Genomic DNA, 19,708 nt, shown 5'->3' on the forward strand with positions numbered 1-19,708 from the left:
GAAAATGTCTGTGCACCACCAAAATCAGTTTTCCAGCCATTGGGCACCCTTCCCTTCAAAATGTGTGTAACCTTGCAAGGAGGAAAACAAACAAACAAACAAAAAACCCAAAACTATCGTCCTGGTAGGGTGACCATGGGCTTCACAATTTATTTCCTTAGTCATCCTCTTCAGCAATAACCACCCTCTTCCACACAAAGCAGGGTTTCCATAGCATGTTCTGTAGAATGACATCTTCAAGAGCATCTTCTTGAGAAGGAAGTTCTGGGTTAAGAAACACTGGGCACTTGGCAATGCATACGCACACACTGGAGGCTGCAGGACATTCCACACAGAACACCTTTTAACTTTGTGTGACCTGGTATTGACTGCTCAATCTTTCATAACCACAGAGTTCACCTTGCAGTGGTCTCTAACCTCATCTTTGTTTCTGCACTGGGAAAAGCACTGTGTTATGAAACTAATGAGGCAAGGTCATGAAATGTATGTAGAGCTATACTTGATGTATTTTCTGTTTAATAGGTGATAATTCATCTTCTTGGTTTATTACTTATGGAACATTGTGATTTTTATATTGAAAAGGTAATATATATGTTATACCAATGAAAATACATATGTACTGTACATACCACAGAAAAGGCATAAAGAATTTTTAAATTATCTGTACCTCAGATCCCTTGGATTTCCACGAAGTGTTTTTTAATGTACCCTACTCTAGTCATTTTTGGTAGATAATATAGACACATGGGAATAAGTATTATAATATATTCACAACAAGCAGATAATGAACATGGATTCATTTGTTTTGCTCTTCTGTAGCAGTCTTTAAATTCTTTCATTTTGTGACACATTGTGTTTTCATGAAGTTCTAGGATGAAGTAAAATTAGGAGTTTATATTAATATCCCCCCAAGTTGTACTTTAGAAAGTATTACTGAGAATAGGGGGATAATACATAACTTTGAGGGGTAAACAGATAGTCAGTTTATATGTAAAATGTATTTTGTAAGTCTGTGGTTAGTACTCCCAGGAAAGTATTCTGTGGTAATTACACTTGCTATCTTTAACAGTTGCTATCTGTCTTATCAGGGGTGACTCCCTGGATTCTCACCCTGAGAGAATGTGAGTGCTTTGAGGACTTGTCCCTGCCTGTGACAGTCCTGACATGCTGAAGGCTCTTAATCATCATGGGTCTAAACGAACGGAGGGACCAATGGGGCATTGATTCGTCCACCAGCAGCAGAGCCTCAGTGACATGAGTACCCATTAATGACTTCATTTGAGACTAGAGAGGGCCAGAGGAGAGGAATCCCAAGAGTCACAGCTGCAGTAGAGGTGGCAGTTTGTTCAGGGAAGATTTCTTTTCTAAGATTGTTGTAACAAAGTACTACAAAGTGTGTGGCTTAAATAACAGAATTGTATTGTTCCTCATGTTCTGGTGACACACCCCCCACCATAAAATTATTTTCATCGCTACTCTGTAGCTGTAATTTCGCCACCATTATGAATCAAAATGCAAATATCTGATATGCAGGGTATCTGATATGTGACCTCTGTGAAAGGGTCACTTGACCCCCATAGGGGTCACGATCCACCGGTTGAGAACCACTGTTTTAAATGAAGATGTCATCATACTTGGTTCTTTCTTTCCTAGGCTAGAATTTCCTAGAATGTAGGCTCCTTAAGGAAGTGCAAGCAGTGGAGTCATACGTGGCTCCTGCCGTTGATCATTTCACTTGACAACATAGTTCATTTCTCCAAGAGGGTGTGCACACATCCTGAAGCACCTGGCTGAGCTATAGACAGCCAGAACGACCCGTTGCCTTCCTGACTTCCTCTCTGGCTTCTCCTTGCTCGCCTCCTTCCTTCACTGTCTTTCTTGTCTGGAGATTCACCCTTTGACCCTCTAGGCTGATCCCTCCCCTTCTTTATTGCCCTGAGTAGGTTTCCTTTTCTGAGAGCCCTGGTCACTTGGTCTCTCTCGCTGAAGAATGATCACACTGGATGCAGAAACACACCTTCTGTTCGGGGATTCCAACTACATCATGCTGAATTAACTTCAAAACTCTTCAAACATGAAAACGCCTGCCCGACAGACCACTGAAAGGAAGGATTCTTTCCATGTTTTATAATGGTCTCTGATTAAAATTCTTGACTAAAGGAGACAGTAGCTGTTTTACACCGAGTGGTGCAGTGGCCTGTTTTCAGCATGCGTTCCTGTCATTCCTGCAACGTCCGGGTGCTGGTGGCTATTGTGTGTGGGCTGCTGACGGGCGTTGTTCTGGGACTGGGCATCTGGAGGTTGACAGTAAGGATCCAAAGAGGTAATGTCACCTTGTTATAGTCCAATGGGGCGGGGGGGGGGGGAGTTGAACCTCTGACTGTCACCTGATATGTCAGTGCTGGGGAGGACCTTGTCCAGGCAATGGCTGCATTCTACAATGCCACTTATGGAGTGCAAGACAGCAGTTGGTTGATGGCTAGTGGCTAGCAGCCGTGCGTATAAAAATACGCGTGTGTGTGTGTGTGTGTGTGTGTGTGTGTGTGTGTGTGTGTGTGAATAAGCAGGGTGAAGAATGAGTTTTGAATTGGCTTCTTTGTGCTATTTTAATTCCTGAGTTGATAGAATGAGTAATAATAGAAATTATTAACAAGATGTATTTAGGTTTATTTAGCTAAACCCTAGAAAGGTAAATAGTTATGAGCACCGACTCCCAAGCAACCATGTATACAAACATGTAGCAACCATGTAGCACCCACGTAGAAATCCATCTCAAGAAGGAACTTTAGAGCTATCAGTGTGGTTGTGTTATAATGATGGTGTTAAAATGAAGCCCTTGGGAACTCAAAAGTACAGTTTCAATGATTCCAATGCTGCATCCCTTGGCTTCTGGAGAGTCACTATAAAACAGTGGTGTGGTTCTCAACCTGCGGGTTGTGACCCCCACCTAAGACCACTGAAAAACGCAGATTTCCCTTATGAGTCATAAAAGTAGCAAAATTATAGTTATGAAGTAGCAACAAAAATAACTTGTTCATGGTTGGGGGTCACCACAACACGAGGAACTGTATTAAAGGGCCAGAGCATTAGAAAGGTTGAGAACCACTGCTCTAAAGGGATTGAAAGTTGACATGCAGAACATGTGAAACTGAATAGATAGAAGTAACCAATGCAAGTAAGGAGGAAGAGTTTGCCCTCAGGGAAGGCAGGACCTGCTACCTTGGTCCAATGGTGCCAGGCTGCAGAATCCCGTGCTCAGAACAAATGGTCGATACTGGCTGCTGCTGAAGAGGTAGCCTGGAATGGAACCATCCCTACTCCACCCAGGAAGACTGGAATTCAGAGAATGCTGTGTTGGCAGCAGTTAAAGAACCAGAGGAAGACATTAAGCTGGGCAAAAGAATAAGATTAAAATTGTGAGGTTTGTAAAATACTTTAATTCAGTTTTAAGAAAACCGTAAGAGTCGTCCTCACTGTTAGGTGTGTAAGATCTCATTTAAAGGAGATACACTTGAGAAATCTCTTCCTTTTTGCTGCTATTCATAATGACATCTATTTTTAAAGGAAAACCTGTGACTTAGAAATGACACAGTTAAACCAAACCATTACAGGGACAAAGTACAAAGCCAACACAAGGAACAGTACAGACCGGAGAACAGAGACTGCATAATGGTCAAAGGCTTAGCGAGAGCTGCTTACCTGTGGGCACACCTCTGAGCTGCTAGAGGGCTAAGGCCCCTGAAGGAAACATAAAGAGTAATAAAAGTCCTGTTTCTCGGAGTACTAACGGACCAGAGCCCCGGAAAGATGAGCTTTGTCCTTGGTTAGTTTTTCAGCTGGCTCTTTATATAAGGGATATCCTTCAGCGTGGGGGTAAAGCCAGTGGAAAACTAGAGGGTCATCACTATTTAAAAAAGAGCGGAGTGGCAGGTGGGGGTGGGGATGAAAACTAATACTGTTCGCTGTCGCTGCCTGCCTTGTAAATTTTATTTGGAATGTGCTTTAGTTCTGTTTCTTTTTTGTTTAGTTCTGTTTAATTCTGTTCTATTTTGTTTTATTCTTTTCCATGAACTGCTGGGTATTTCATATCTTTCCCTCCCATCGTTTCATTCTATTCATCTCATTTGATGCCATTCCTCTTCAGTCCCTTACTTAATTATAAATTATTCTTCAATTAATTATTTTCTTAGAGACAGAGTTCAGGCATATCTCAGAGAAACCAATGTAACTGTGAATGCTTTTTTTGTTTGCTTGTGAGAACTTACTTTATAGCTTGGGCTGTCCCGGAACTCATAGCAATGTATCCCAGGATGACCTCAATTCATAGTGATCCTCTTGTTTCAACCTCCCAAGTGCTGGGTTTACAGGCATGATCCCACATACCTGACTGATCATAAACGTCTTATTTTTTAAAAAAAATGCATATGCATGCATACATCAAGTTGTGTCTAAATTACTATATTCAAAACTCATTTCATATAAACATAATGGTTTTTTTTCATGAAAAATGGTAACTTCTTTGTGAAAGACAAAAACAAAAAGCTTCTATGCTAGGCATATAGAGGCTCACAGTATCAGCGTTCAGGATGCTGAGGCTGGAGGATTTGCTCAGAGTTCAACAACACGAGCAGAATAATAAATAAGACTGTTTAAGAAAAAAACAGAAAAAATACAATCTCCAACTTCCATTCTGAGAAAATTCCAATGAAAAGCTTCTATTTGGCTACAGTGGGGGTACTGATTTTTACATTTGATTTTTGTATGCCTGATGACAAGAGCAAAAGCTCTTACTGTGACCAAGACAGCACACTCAGAACTTCACGTGCCTTGTCTCACTTAGTCCTGACACCTACATGTGAAGCAGGTGTCATTTTTCTTGTGTCACAAATGCAGGAACTGAGGCTGGGAGAACATTTTTGCACTTATATAGCTGTGCGACACTGGCTGTACCACGCTGGGTTTGAACCTGCATCATTCATGATGGTCTCAGTGGTTTTGTTCTCAGACGCACACAGGAAACCAGAGTAAATTCACTCCCTTTTTTTTTTTTTTTTTTTTTGAGACAAGAGCTGAAAATCCCAGTTCCCAATGTTGCGGTAGGCATGACGATCAGAGCGCTCTGCTGTCGTCTCTGGGAAGTCTGCTGTCTTCGTGTTTATGATTCTCATGTATTTTTGCAGTCTGTGGAGTATGCACTCGGAGTCATGCTTCGGCTCCCAGGTTTTCTGAGTCTTCAGCGGTATCGCTACATTTCTGCGGCTGTAGTCACGGCCGTGCTTTTGCCGTCGTCTGGGAGACTGCTCAGGCGCTTCCTCCCGCTTCGCAGCATCATAGTTTGTCTGTTTTGATCTTCATAGCGCAAAACTGCAAACAAACAAACAACAACAACAAAAAAAATAAAAAATAAAAAAAAAAACCTTCACTTTTCAGTCGTTTTCATCCAGGCCACTGCCTAATTACAATGGAAAGACAAATTCAAAATAGCCAACAAGTCGCAGATCAAATCAACTCTAATTATTCTAAAGTGAACCACTGGCTTGAAAGGCAAAGAAGCTCTTTAAGATGTGGTCTATAGAATTACAGTAACAAGTCAACAAGCAAATGGGACTTCTAAAAGTCCCGCTCCTGTTTCTGAACTGTGCCTCTTGTTGAAAGGTCACTCTACCAATTAAGGCTCTGGTTTTGATAATTGAGATTTTTCTGCCTACCCAATACAAATTCTTATTCTCTCTCTCTCTCTCTCTCTCTCTCTCTCTCTCTCTCTCTCTCTCTCTCTCTCTCTCTCTCTCTCTCTCTCTCTCTCTCTCTCTCTCTCGTTTTTCGAGACAGGGTTTCTCCGTGTAGCTTTGTGCCTTTCCTGGATCTCACTCTGTAGACCAGGCTGGCCTCGAACTCACAGAGATCCGCCTGGCTCTGCCTCCCAAGTGCAGTGATTAAAGGCATGCGCCACCACTGCCCGGCTCCATTTCTCTCCTTTTACACACACACACCCACACACACACATACAAATATATATATATATATATTTGGTCACAGTTCTCATTGATGACAAATTCTCCATCCTTATTTACTTTGTTAAAGAGAAAAGAGGCACAATTTAGGAACCTATCAGATTCCCTACCACTAGATTTGAATTACTGCAATGGATAAATAAATCTTACAAAAACTAGGAGGTGGACTTAGTCTGTTAGGAGAACTACAACAAAGTAACGTAACTGGATACTTTATACACAATAGAAATCTCTTTTCCACAGTTCCCTGAGAGTCCGAAGGAAAGTGAGCTCCAGCTTTGGTGTCTGGTGAAGGTCTGCCTCTTGGTTCTGAGGTGTTTTCTTGCTGTATTACCTTTTAAAACTTTTATATTTAATGCTGTGATATTGGGAATTCAATTTCAACACATGAATTTTGAGAGGATGCATTCAATTCATAGTATGGATCAAGAATTCTCAAATAGTTGTATTCAGAAATGACACAACAAATCTACCAAATCTTCATGCTTTCTTTCAAAATAGTAAGAGGAATGCAAGTTTGGATGTTTAAAGAGCGACATTTGTGTTTCCTGCTGCTGCTGCTGCTTGAAGCCATGTGCGCATGACCATTGGACTCCAGGCTTCATTAAGATATTTCCAATTACCTATAGCCTCTGCTTGCTCATATGATCAGTAATCGTGCAGGGTGCATTAATATTGGAGGAAATCTGTGTGTTTCCAGAATCCCAGCCCTTTCACATTCCTAAAAAATGTCTAATGTATTTTCACAAAGGATAGACGTAAGAGAACTATCTCTGTTGGCTTCCTGCTTCTAACAGCAAGGGACTTGCAATGCAAGAAGCAGCGTGACTTTGAGTCCCATCACACTTGACAGTGAAAGTTAAATACAAATGTGGATTTCAGATGGTCACAATACAATGCAAGAGAATGCTTTCTTCAATTTGTATTAATGAGAGGGCATCTCAACCTCAGTACACAATGGTGATGTCTTATTTAACTGAATATCCTTCAGTTCTGGCTCTAAGAATTCCCTGCTTTCTGTTCCTTCCTTACATCAGTCATAGACTTTCTACCCTACCATAGGACAGACTTGTTCCTCAGCCTAGCAAGGACTTCAGAAGGTTTATATGGTCCCATATCCAAGGTCAGACTTTATGACACTCATAATTCTCACTCAGTAGAATATGTATGTTATCAGGAAAGGCAAGGAGAGTTTATTGCTGCTCAGAAAAGAATCTGCCCACAGACACTTGTCTTTTTTTCCTTTTTCTCAATTTAGTACTTCCCACAGAATAAATCTACACAGTAATAAATCCAACTCCTGCAATGGATCCTGGAACACTAAGGCCATTTTAGTGTTTAAAAAAAAAGTTCAGAGTCCTGTTTTATGAATAGAAGAAAGTATGCTGAGGTGCCTGGGGGTAGTGTTCAATTTCAACTCTCCAGTTACAAATACTCTCCTATCCCTTCTCCCCCTTCCTGTTTCTTCACCAATCCACTCGCTAAATATTTTTTAAATACAAAATTGTCTACGAAAAGGAAGGGAGTCTTGTTCGAGGGATAAGTTTTGTTGCTCAAGTGACAATGCCTTTGAAGATTTAAGATGATGTCTTGTATCTTCTGAGCACTCAGTACACCCAGGCAACTATTTTCTAATTTATGAAGTTTTGTGTCATTCAATCCTGAGCACAGTTTTGTTCACCCGTTGAATTATACCTTGAATGGATACCATTGACCCATATTGGACCTTTGGAATGAGACTCAAGTTATCACACCAAAACTCTACAATAGGTTTAATCATTAAATTGAATTGACTAGCTGAAAAGAGAAAGAGAAAGTGTTCCAAGAACAACCATGGAATATTTGCTTTTCAATATGTATGCTACTTTATTAGCAGAAGACCGCTTATTAAAACATTTATTATATTTACTGAAAATGTTAGCCAAGTAGTTAATATTGGACAACATTTATCTTAACAAAAGATATACTTTATGTGTTTTATTTACATACGTTTTTCTTTCTTTCTTCCTTTCTTTGTTTTTCCCACAATGAAAATATTTTCCTAAACATGGCCAGCCTAATATCTCCTTTTTGCGACTACAACTGTAAAAATAGTTATATGAACAAACTTCATCCTTCTGAGTTTATTTTTTATAAAGATGATAGAGCTTGAATAATGTTGGTGCTACTTTGGGCAACATTTTGTGTCATTTGGGTACTTTAGAGGCTAAGAATCTGAAGTGGGTAGAACATGGAGTTAAATATATCAGTACAATGGAAAGTGAGTAGTCTGGCTAGAATTAGATGTCCTTAACTAGAATTCAAATGACAGAGAAGCCATTCAGCAAATACTTACTTTCTATTCATTAACAATGTTCTAAGATCTAGAGATACAAGCTATGGCCTTGAACAAAATATTCCTTAACTATCAGACTTGTAATTAAAAGGCAGAATGACTAGGCATGGATAGATGTTCCTTCCTGGTTATGTATACAAATCATAAGTAAATGTTCAAACACACCAACAGGCTTCCATCCTTAAAGGGAAAACCCAGGAGACTGAAACACTGTAAAGAGTTGATACTGTAATGATGAGTAGGTGCTGTTATAAACTCTAGAGGTTATGGGTTTGATGTATCCATGGAGACAGAAGGCATGGTGCTAGACTGTGTAATGGGGAAGATGGACCCAAGCCACGAGTGTGACACCTGAAGCCTTCAGGAGTCACATCAACCATAAAAAGTAGATTAGAACATTTCTGTTCTCTATGCCACAGGAACATTAAATACCTCTTATCATCTAACCTTTCTGTTATGGTGGTGGATTTGAGATAGGATCTCATATAGTCCAGGTAGACAAGTAGCTAACCTAGGCTGGGATGACCTTGAACTCCTGATTCTTCTGTTGGGGGAATTCTAGACTTCCCTCTAGCTTCCCTTCTGAAAGAAGCTTCTGTTCCTGCTTCCATGCCAGCACTGAGACCGTGTTTAGCTTAGTTCTCTGCAATACATGTCTCACCTGCCCCTACCCTAATCCTGCATTTTCTGGGATCCTTTCATTTTCCTCCATAGATTGCCGAAGATTTCTTTTATTATCTTCTATTCTCTCTCGTTTTTGTTTTTTGGATAAAATCTATCTTCACTTATTCTGACCCTCTCTAAATGGTTCACATAGAGACAGACTCTACTTCACCATCTTACACAGAAATCATTTAAGCTTTAGAAATTAAGAAATAGAAAATTCTAGAACAAGTATGCATGGTGATAATATTTTAAAAATTAATAGAATTAAAATCAAAGAAATGAAAGTAAACATTAGTTAGATAGATACATGAATTATTTAAAATGATGAACTTAAACAAATACATTTTTAGAATTATTGATAGAAGAAAAACTAGCAATTCATCAATATACAAAGAAAAAAAGACACTCCAATGCAGAGAAGTGGCTTTTTAAACAAAATCATGAGCAAATACCATAGCAAACTTTGCCTCTGAAGATATCTAAGCTGAGTCAAATGGAACTGTCTCTATGTATAAAAAAAATGAATAGAAAGAGCCAGCTTCCTCCCAAATTATCGTCTGATCTCCATATAATTCATACATGCTTATGCATGCACACACATAATAAAACTACAATGTGTCATTGAAAAGTTTTTTAAATAATTGAATAAGTCATTTTTAAAAGCCCTGCATAAAAATGTGTCAGATTATGTTCAATGTGGTTGTACTGTAAAATATGACAGGAAGCAAGAAGAATATCACAAACTTTTTTTGAAGTCTCACGCACACACACACTCCAGTGAACTGTGATCTTCATAAAATATCTAAAAATTCCCTGTTCCCAAGGCCACCAAGATTTTTTTCTGTTATCTTTATTCAAATTACACCGAGTTTATGTTCTGTTCTAGAACAATTTTTGAAAGCTGAAAATCTATGTCTAAATCCATTTTTTTAAATTTCTTTGTTTCTTTTGTTGAAAAATTAGCTTTTCTCCACTGAACATAATGCTTCTTTCTCAAACAACACCTGCACCTGGCTGTTCTTGAATGGTCTGTGTATGAATTTTATTCCATTCCAGAAATTAACTTATTTATGCTAATGGAGTGTGAACTGCTATTCCCCTGAAACCTTGTTTCTCTAATGACTAAATGCAGATCATTTTCTGGTGCTAATGGCACTCTATATGGCTTTTTTTTTTTTTTTTTTTACAGTGTCTGTTCAACACTTTTGCCCATTACAAATAAAAATTGCATGGTTTGCACTCTTCTCATGAATGTATATTCTTTATAAATTACAATTTGACTTGCAATTCTAATTTACACATGCTCTCTCTCTTACACACACACACACACACACACACACATACACACACACACTGTTTTCTCCAAGTCTGTGACTATCATTTTTATTTTCTGAAAATACATTTTAGTAAGCAGCAGTTTTTAATTTATATTAAATGCAGTTTAAATTTATATTTAGTACCATTTTTTCCCTTCAAAAAAGTTGCATGCCCCACAGTTGCAAATATAAATTTTATTTTAAAAGATTTATGGTTTTAGCTTTGTTTTCTGTGTGTGGTCCACATTAAATTGAGGGTTTTTTTTTTCATTAAATTGAGTTTTAAGGGTGATATATTTGCTTAGTTAGTTCATAATATTTCCATTTATAAAACAAACAAACAAAAAACAAAAAAGAAAATCAACAGCTCCCTCAATTAGTAGCTTTAGCAAATATGTGAAAGATCAACTGATCATTTCTGATTTATCTTTTTGGCTTTTTAATTTATATATGATTCTGGGACTAAGTTCCAGGTGTTGCACATGTTAGGCAAATGTTTACCACCAAACTACATCATCAGCCCTATTTTTTTTTTTATCTATTTTTGAACTTTTTATTTCACTAATGTCTTTGTCTTCATATTAATTCTGCCCAAACTTTATTGTTGTGACTTAGTCCACCATAAAACTAGTAATGCAAGTATTAAACCACATTTATCTTCTAAAACCTTGTTCTTCTTTCTGCCTTTTCCATTTCCCAAAAAAATTTAAAACCAACTCATGAATTCCTGCAGAAAAAATGTTTTAGATATTTTTAATTTATGTACTTGTGTGTATATCTGTAGGCAGAAGTTTCTGCCCCAGCAGCAAACCTGGCAATCACTTACCAAATAATCACTCAGAGGCTTATATTAATTATAAATGCTCGGCTGGTAGCTCAGGCTTATTACTGACTAGCTCTTACACTTAAATTAACCCATAATTCTTATCTATGTTTAGACTTAGTACTTTTTCTCAGTACAACATTCTCACCTAGCTTCCTCTGCATCTGGCTGGTGACTCCTTACTCTGCTCTTCCTCTTCCCAGCATTCTTAGTTTGGTCAGCCACCTATACTTTCTGCCTGGCTACTGGCCAATCAACATTTTATTAAACCAGCTCAAATGACAAATCTTTACAGTGCACAAGAGGATTATTCTATAGCATATATCTCTATGTATGTACTGCATGTGTGCCACCACATGTGTGCAGGTACCCATAGAGACCTGAAGAGGGTGTTTGATCCCCTGAAGCTGTAGTTACGGGCAGTTGTGAGCTGCCTGAAGTAGGTGCTGGGAAACAAACTTGAGTCTTATGAAAGAGCAGTATGTGAGCTTAATCAAACCACTGAGTCCTCTTTCCAGCCCCTTTGATTTAGATTTTAACTGTCATTTGAAGAAGAAAAGACAGTTTAGCTAATGAGGCTTTCATTTGTAGCTGAAGATTTTTTTGGTCCTGCCCAGCCCCACGGACCCTGCAGCCGCTTATAAAATAATTACTCAGAAACTTATATTAATTAAAACTGCTCAGCCATTAGCTCAGGCCTACCACTGACTCGCTCTTACATTTAAACTCAGCCCATTTCTGTTCATCTATATGTTGCCATGTTTTCTGTGGCTTTACCTGTGTGTCCTTACATGTTGCTCCCTGGATGGCAGGATGGTGTCTCCTGACTCAGTCTTCCTCTTCCCAAAATTTTCCTTGTCTATCCCACCTATACTTCTTGCCTGGCTACTAACCTATCAGTGTTTTATTTGTCAACCAATCAGAGCAGTATATTCACAGCATACAGAACAATATCCACAGCACCCATTTATTTATATCTCCATTTATTTAGATATTTAAATTTTCTCTTAATCTGTGAGACATTTTGCTCCCTGTACTGATGAGTTTGTTCTATTATATGGTCAGATGGTAAATTTATTAACTGATTTTATATTTTTAAACCAATCTTTCATGCCTGGGATAAATCTTATTTGGTCATGTGGTATCTGTTTTATTTGTTGCTTGCTTTGATTTGTGACTATTTTAAAGGAGTGTGCTGTCTAGCTTGTTGTCAACTTGACACAGACTACAGTCATCTGAGAGGAGGGAACCTCAATTGAGAAAATGCCTCCATAAGATAGGGCTGTAGGCAAGCCTGTAGGGCATTTTCGTAATTAGTGACTGATGGGGGAGGGCCCAGCCCATGGTGGGTGGTGCAATCCCTGGACTGGTGGTCCTGGGTTCTATAAGAAAGCAGACAGAGTAAGCCATGAGGAACAAGCCAGTAAGCAGCACTTTTTCATAGCCTCTACATTAGCTCCTGCCTCCAGTTTACTGCCCTGTTTGAGTTCCTGCCCTCACTGTCTTTGATGATATATTGTTACAGGGAACTGTGAGTGAAATAAACCCTTTCCTTTCCCAAGTTAGTTGTCTTTGGTCATGGTGTTTCATCACAGCACTAGTAACCCTAACTGAGACAGAAATTGGTACCAGGATAGTGGGGTATTGCTGTGACAGACCTGACCATGCTGGTTTTGGGGTGGGGAGGTGAATTATGGGAAGACTTTGGACATTTAAGCTAGAAAAGCCATTTAGTGTTCAAAGCTTGGAGAGCAGTTCTGTGGGAACTTGGAAGAAAAGAGTGTTGAAAGAAATGCAGACGATGGAGGCCTTAGTTGTGAAGTGCCAGAGAGAAGTCTGAGAGTCACTTAAAGACTCTATCGAGGCTGTTGCATATTTTGAGTTAAGAATTCATGGTCCTAGTTAGCTGGGGCTGCAGAATCAGCTGCAGTTAAGGATTCCAGAAGCATTAGAATGAAAACTTTGATTTGCTGGGATAGTTGATGCTGGAGAGCTGGAGCTGAGAAATCAGTGGTTTGTAAGAAGAGACCAAGCAAAATCTTCTAAGTGTTTCCTCAGAGTCAGAACACATAAATTGTGTTCTAGAGGTGGCTGAGGTTGTCCCTCATGGCAGCTGAATTGGTCATGTGTAAGAATCTCACAGGTGGTACAGGTTTTAAAGGCATGAAAGGGGTCATGGAGAGCAGCTGAGGCTTGCCCCTGTAAGAGGTCAGGAGAGGCCATTGATGAGACTAGGGGGACTTTTAAGTTTGTAGAATGTTTTACATTGTGATGTTAATATTAATGTGTGATAATGCAGATGAATAAAAAATAAAAGGTTGTGACTTAACAGTGATGTGTTTGTGGGTCGAGTTTACAAGGGGTCAATTGTGCTGGCTAGTTTTATGTTAACTTGGCACAAGCTATAGTCACCTGAAAGGAGAGAACCTCAATTGAGAAAAATGCCTCTAGAATATCTAGCTATGGGCAGATAAGCTTTTAGTGCATTTTCTTAGTGATCAGTGGGGAAAGGTCCAGCCCATTGTGGGTGGTGTCATCCCTTGGCTGGTGGGCCTGGGTTTTATAAAAAAAAAAAAAAAAAGGAGGCTGAGCAAGCCATGAGGAGTAAGCCACTAAGCAGCACCCCTCCATGACCTCTACATCAGCTCCTGCCTCTAGGTTCCTGCCCTGTTTGAGTTCCTGTCCTGACTTTCTTCAATAATGAACAGTGATGTGGAACTGGAAGCCAAATAAACCTTGTCCTTCCTGAACTGATTTTGGTCACGCTGTTTCATCATAGTAATAGTAACTCTAACCAAGACAAGGAGTTTTACAAATGTGTAAGTGAGGTTTACTGGCCTGAAATTTAATTCTCTTTATAATACCTTTGTCATATATTGGCATCAGAGTTATTTTTACATTATGAAATGACGGGTAGTTTTGCTTTTCTGTTTTCTCAGAGAGTTTATGTAAGATTGATATTTTTACTTTCCTAATTCATCAATAAAGCTGTAAGCTGTTAGTCGATATCTTTCAGCATTCTTCTTAATTTTTGAATTTCTGCAGTTTGGTCATATGCATATTTATTTTTGCCTGTGATCTTCTGAGTTGATTGGATCTCTAAACCAAAACCTTTAACCAAATTTGAAGTTTCAATATTTTTTTTTTATTTTCCTGCTTCATGACTTCAGTTACACACACACACACACACACACACACACACACACACACACACGATCCATAGGTTCTTATAATTCTCTTTTTCAAGAGTTTTCCTTCTTCATATTTAGTGGAAATTTATATACAGATATTGAGCTGTCTTTGTCTCTCTCTATTCTGGGATACCCCACTTAGCTGTGAGTGCCATCTCACATCTTAATCTATTAAGACTGTGGCTCTTTGCTGGAACTTTCATCCACCTTTGTCACACAGACTCAGCTATGCCCTCAGTGGAAAAAACGATACAGAATTCCCTTTCATTTCTCAACATTTTTCTTTGCTTTCCAGTACTCTCAAGCAAGTTCTGTTGTCACTGCTGGTGTTATTGCACTTGTAAATTTTGCTGAGACTAAGGTGGTTATCTGTGGGCAGCTCAACATGATACAACCCACTCCATCATTGTTGGAACTGTTAATGTCTCACCATCTACTCTACAAACTTAGAGACACTAGTGTCCCCAGCAGAAAATAAGGTTGTTCTCAAGGTTTCCAATTTCAGATGTGCTTCCTGAATGTACTGATTCCTACCATCTGCTGAGGGCTGGATTCCTGCTTCAACTTTGCTGCCTGCCTGCTCCAGTCACTTCCCACACTGCTGGAGCAATCATCCTAGAAAACATTCCTAATAGCACATCTCCTTTGTTTTCAGGTCCCTGTTGTTGGTTGTTTTACTGCTCTTCTTCTCTTTTGGGAGGCCTGCCACTCAGCTCCCAAATAAATCACACTCAGAGGCTTATTCTTAATTATGAATGCCTGGCCTTAGCTTGACTTAGTTTCTGGTCAGCTTTTTTTAAACTTAAGTTATCCCATCGACCTTTTGCCCCTGGGCTTTTTGCATCTCTTCTGTAAATCTTACTCAGTGGGTGGCTGGCTCCCAGAGTCCTCCTTCTTCCTCCCTCATTCCTAGGCCATACTAGAGAACAGAGCCAAGCGTGGTAACACATGCCTTTAATCCCAGTACCAACCATAGAGACCTGGAGGTCTGTACAGACAGACAGTGACAAGGAAGTGAGGCAGCTGGGCTAAGAGCCAATGAGAGGGCAGAACAGCAAGGCAATAAAGGCGTGGGTAGACAAGAAGTAGTTCACATTTGGAAGCTGCTGAGTTGGTGAGGTAAGGTTAGCTGTGGCTTTCTGTATTTCCCTGATCTCTCTAAGGCTTTAACCCTAAGGCTCCATATTTTTATTAATAAGACCCTTTAAGATTCACGTTACAGTTTTGCATATAGAAATTGGATGGCTACAGACTTGAAAAGAGAAACTAATAGGGAAGTTACCATACTATTCTGTTGTTTACTGTTTTTTTTTTTTTCAGGGGTATCTGCTTCTGTGTCGAGCACCCCTATACAGTTCTGCAGGAATGGTGGAACTTGGCAAAATGGCAGATGCATTTGTACTGAAGAGTGGAAAGGGTTGAGATGTACAATTGGTAAGTTACTTGACATATACTACAATGACATATGGGTGAGCCTTTTGTTAATAACAGCAGCAAGAATTCTGGAAGCTTTAGTTAAAGACTATAGACACAATTAGCATAAGGACAATAGCACTAAGATGTATACTCATGATCTCACTATAGCTATGATTACTGTCACAAGACCCGCACAAGATTGGTCTGTCCACATTTCATCATGGATGGTAGAGGCTCTAATGAGATCCTACCCCCTGCCTGAGGGACTATTGTGAGTTAACAGCTGTGAAAGGAGGATGTATGATTTTCTTCAGTGGTGTATCCACTGGTAAATCTGTCCTTACTCCAGTAAATAACCTCCCAATCAACACTCCTGTGCAAGAAACTCTAACTAAACTCAGTGGATCAAACACAACATAAAGGCTTGAAAATAGGAGGAGGGGGACTTGTTGGAGGAAAGGGTTTTAGAGAATGGAGGATACAAGAGGGGAGTGGGGATGAAAATATCTAAAATTTAGTATGTAATTGTATAAAACTGTCAAAAACACATGCACATAAATATATGAAAAAATATTGTAAATGCTAAAAATGTGAAGTTTCTTTTTCTTTTCAATGATCAAAGCCCTGTTTTCCTCTTAGGCTCTATATGGTTGAGATAACTTTGTCCATTTTCCAAATGTCAAGTATTTTCTATAATTCACAGGTATCATTTTCCTTTTGGCTCCAGCCTTTAATCCAGGGCAACCAGCAATATGGTTTCTTCAGGTCCTTTTCAGGGGTTATATACCATTTGACTCCATTTCAAATGTCAGGGGTTTAACATAATTAATTTTTTAAATCAGGATGAGTCTTAACTGTCATTAATCATTAACTGTCTATATTCCTCCCAGCTAATGCATCCTACCCACCCATGATTTTGGCCTTTTTGCTTTGATCTAAAGCCTTATAAAGTCCTTTGCCAGTGTAGATTATAGTTTTGCAATTCTCTAGAGTCTAACTAATTAATACATAGTTCTTGCTAGTGTGTTAGTGTTCACACCGTCTCTCTACCCCAAGTCTGTATGGTGTGCATTGCAGCTGAAACCTCTGACCTAGCATATTGATTGTAATAGAAGACATCTAACCAGAGAGAAAGTATGGAAGCTCCTGAACCAGCCAGTTGACTCTATGAATCTTAAATTACACCACAAAAGTTCTGAACTTCACCTTTTATCTGGCTTCAAAATTCAAAATGAAATATTTAATCTATAATGAAAGAAATTTGTTTTCTTTACAGCTAATTTCTGTGAAAATAGTACCTACGAGAACCTTACTTTTGCCAGAATCCCAGTGGGCAGATATGGACCTTCTTTGCAAACATGTCCTGCAAACACCTTAAATGGTATGTGTTTCTCCTGGGATCTTTGTTTAAGCAGCGGAACTGTTAGACTGAGTCATACCTATCATTCCTCCAACTGTTAGGTCTCTGGACAAGACAGCAAGGAAGGCTTGACTCACTTTCATGCCAGTGTTTGAAGTTTAGTACAGAACTGCATCGAATCATACTTTCCCCAAAAACCTTAATGTGGATCAGTTGTTGGTGAACTCTTCCTTGTCCTTATTTAATTGGAAATTTTTCTTTAGCTGTCTCTGTCCCACGGCATTTGTTCAGGTGACTACTTATTCTTGGAGCTGTATCATTTGTCTACATTATTTTAAATCAATACATATTACAGATTCCTTCTGTACCTTCTCTCAGATGATATCTTTCCAAGTAGAGATGGGATGTAGTAGGTCTGTTGTCAGTAGTCCTTTGTTTCCTTGGTCATTTTGGTTATGCATCTTGGCACATTTCTAGTTTCATGATACCTTCATCAGTATGACAACCCTTTGTGCATTGAGGCGTTCCTAGAATCAAGGAATCCTGTTACTAGTATGTTTCCAGATGAGATCCATATGTTTATCACTTATATCAGTACCACATTAGGTAATAGGTTCTGAGTGTAGACTTTGCACATCCATAGAGCTTATTCCTCATAACTAAAGTCTATTAGTCATATAATTTTATCTAAATGTCTTACATGTCCCCGGATTGTATTAATTTGTATCTCATTAATTTTGCCAGTAGCCCTCATTTCTTATAGAACTGGATGCCTCAAGAATGCAGTCACTTTTAAATCATTTATAAAAAATGTTCGGTAGAGCAGTAACAAAGAGGAGAATTTCACATTTAGATATTCACTTTTGTGCATCTCCAAACTACACTGAAATTCTAAATACATTGTAGGAATCTCTCTCTCCTATGTCCCTTCCTTACTTATTCTAAGTGATTACTCGAGTATCCATGATCCAGCCTTCTCACAGTTAGGGTCACTATTGCTGTGATGAAACACCATGACCAAAACTTTGGGGAGGAAAGGATTTGTTTCACTCACACTTCCATATCACAGTTCATTATCAAAAGCGGTGAGGGCAGGAATTCAAGCAGGACATGAACCCCGAGGCAGGAGCTGATGCAGAGGCCATGGGGGAGTGCTGCTTACTGGCTTGCTCCTTATGGTTTTCTCAGCTTGCTTTTTTATAGAACTCAGAACTACAGCCCAGGGGTGGCACCACCCACAACGGGCTGGGCCCTCCCCCATCAATCACTAATTAAGAAAATACCCTACAAGCCTGCCTGCCTATAGCCAGATCTTAGGGGGGCATTTTCTCAAATGAGGTTCCTTTCTCTCAGATGACTATAGCTTGTGTCAAGTTGACATAAAACAAGACAGCACAAGTCTTTTGATTAATAGCTCAGAAAGCAAAAGGAGAGCTTCAATAAATTTGCTCTTTCTGTGCATATTTTATAGACCATACTATAGTGCATAGTGTAGTGTGGTGATATATTGTGCACCCCAATAAAACTTATCTGGGGATCAAAGGACAGAGCCAGCCACTAGATTAGACATAGAGGCCAGACAGTGGTGACACATACCCTTTATCCTGTCACTAGGGAGGCAGAGATCCATCTGGATCTCTGTGAGTTCAAGGCCACACTGGAAACAGAGCCAGGCAGTGGTGGCACACACCTTTAATCCCAGGACTTGAGATCTCATGTCTTTTTTTTTTTTTAAGATTTATTTATTATGCATACAATGTTCTGTACTGCATGTGTCCCTGCAGGCCAGAAGAGGGTACCAGATCTCATGTGGTTGGTGGGAATTGAACTCAGGACCTCTGGAAGAATAGTCAGTGCCCTTAACCTCTGAGCCATCTCTCCAGCCCATGAGATCTCATGTCTTTGCTTGGGAAGGAGAAACGTCTTTAATCCTAGGAAGTGATGATAGGAAGCAGAAAGATATATAAGGCATGAGGACCAGGAACTAGACACTTTTTTAAGCAGTTCATCTGAGATCCATTCTGATTAGGACTCAGAGGCTTTCAGTCTGAGGAAACAAGATCAGCTGAGGAGTTTGCGAGGTGAGGTTGACTGTGGCTTGTTCTGCTTCTCTAATCTTTCAGCTTTCACCCTAATATCTGGCACTGGGTGTTTTTTATTAATAAGACCTTTTAAGATTCATGTTACAGTGTACCTATGAATGACTGTTGTCTTCAATTTCTACATTGTATATACCTTATTTTTTTATGTTTTATAAACCAAGTACAACTTACAAAACATAACTGTGTACTATTTGAAAAAAGCAAGTGTCATTAATATATCCATGAAGGTCATTGCAGATGTTTGATATAATACCTGGAGAGCAGGAGAAGAGAGTCATATTATCATCTTTTATTTGACATTCATTTGATTTGAGCAACCATTATGAAAATGTTTATTATATATATATTATTATATATATATATCTTTGAATTTCAGACTGAGTCCATATCATTTTAAAGATATGTATTTTGACCATTAACAAACTCACTTTTAATTCTATGTTAAGAATTCTCTTTGATTGTTATAGTTTATGTAACAAGTGGTTATC

At 39.1% G+C, this 19,708-nt stretch overlaps 1 protein-coding gene across 1 annotated transcript in view; it reads left to right on the plus strand.

The window, feature by feature from the left end:
* Positions 1–1,700: 1,700 nt before the first annotated feature.
* Positions 1,701–19,708, plus strand: part of Adgrg7 (adhesion G protein-coupled receptor G7) — a 51,505-nt gene continuing 33,497 nt past the window's right edge. Inside the window, exons 1-3 of the mRNA XM_028867522.2 lie at positions 1,701–2,323; positions 15,663–15,776; positions 17,035–17,139. Coding sequence (XP_028723355.1) covers positions 2,209–2,323; positions 15,663–15,776; positions 17,035–17,139 — 334 coding nt within the window. The 5' untranslated portion in view covers positions 1,701–2,208. The remainder of the gene's footprint in view (positions 2,324–15,662; positions 15,777–17,034; positions 17,140–19,708) is intronic.

The sequence above is a fragment of the Peromyscus leucopus genome, chromosome 12 (genome assembly GCF_004664715.2).
Source record: "Peromyscus leucopus breed LL Stock chromosome 12, UCI_PerLeu_2.1, whole genome shotgun sequence".
Taxonomy (NCBI): Eukaryota; Metazoa; Chordata; class Mammalia; order Rodentia; family Cricetidae; genus Peromyscus; species Peromyscus leucopus.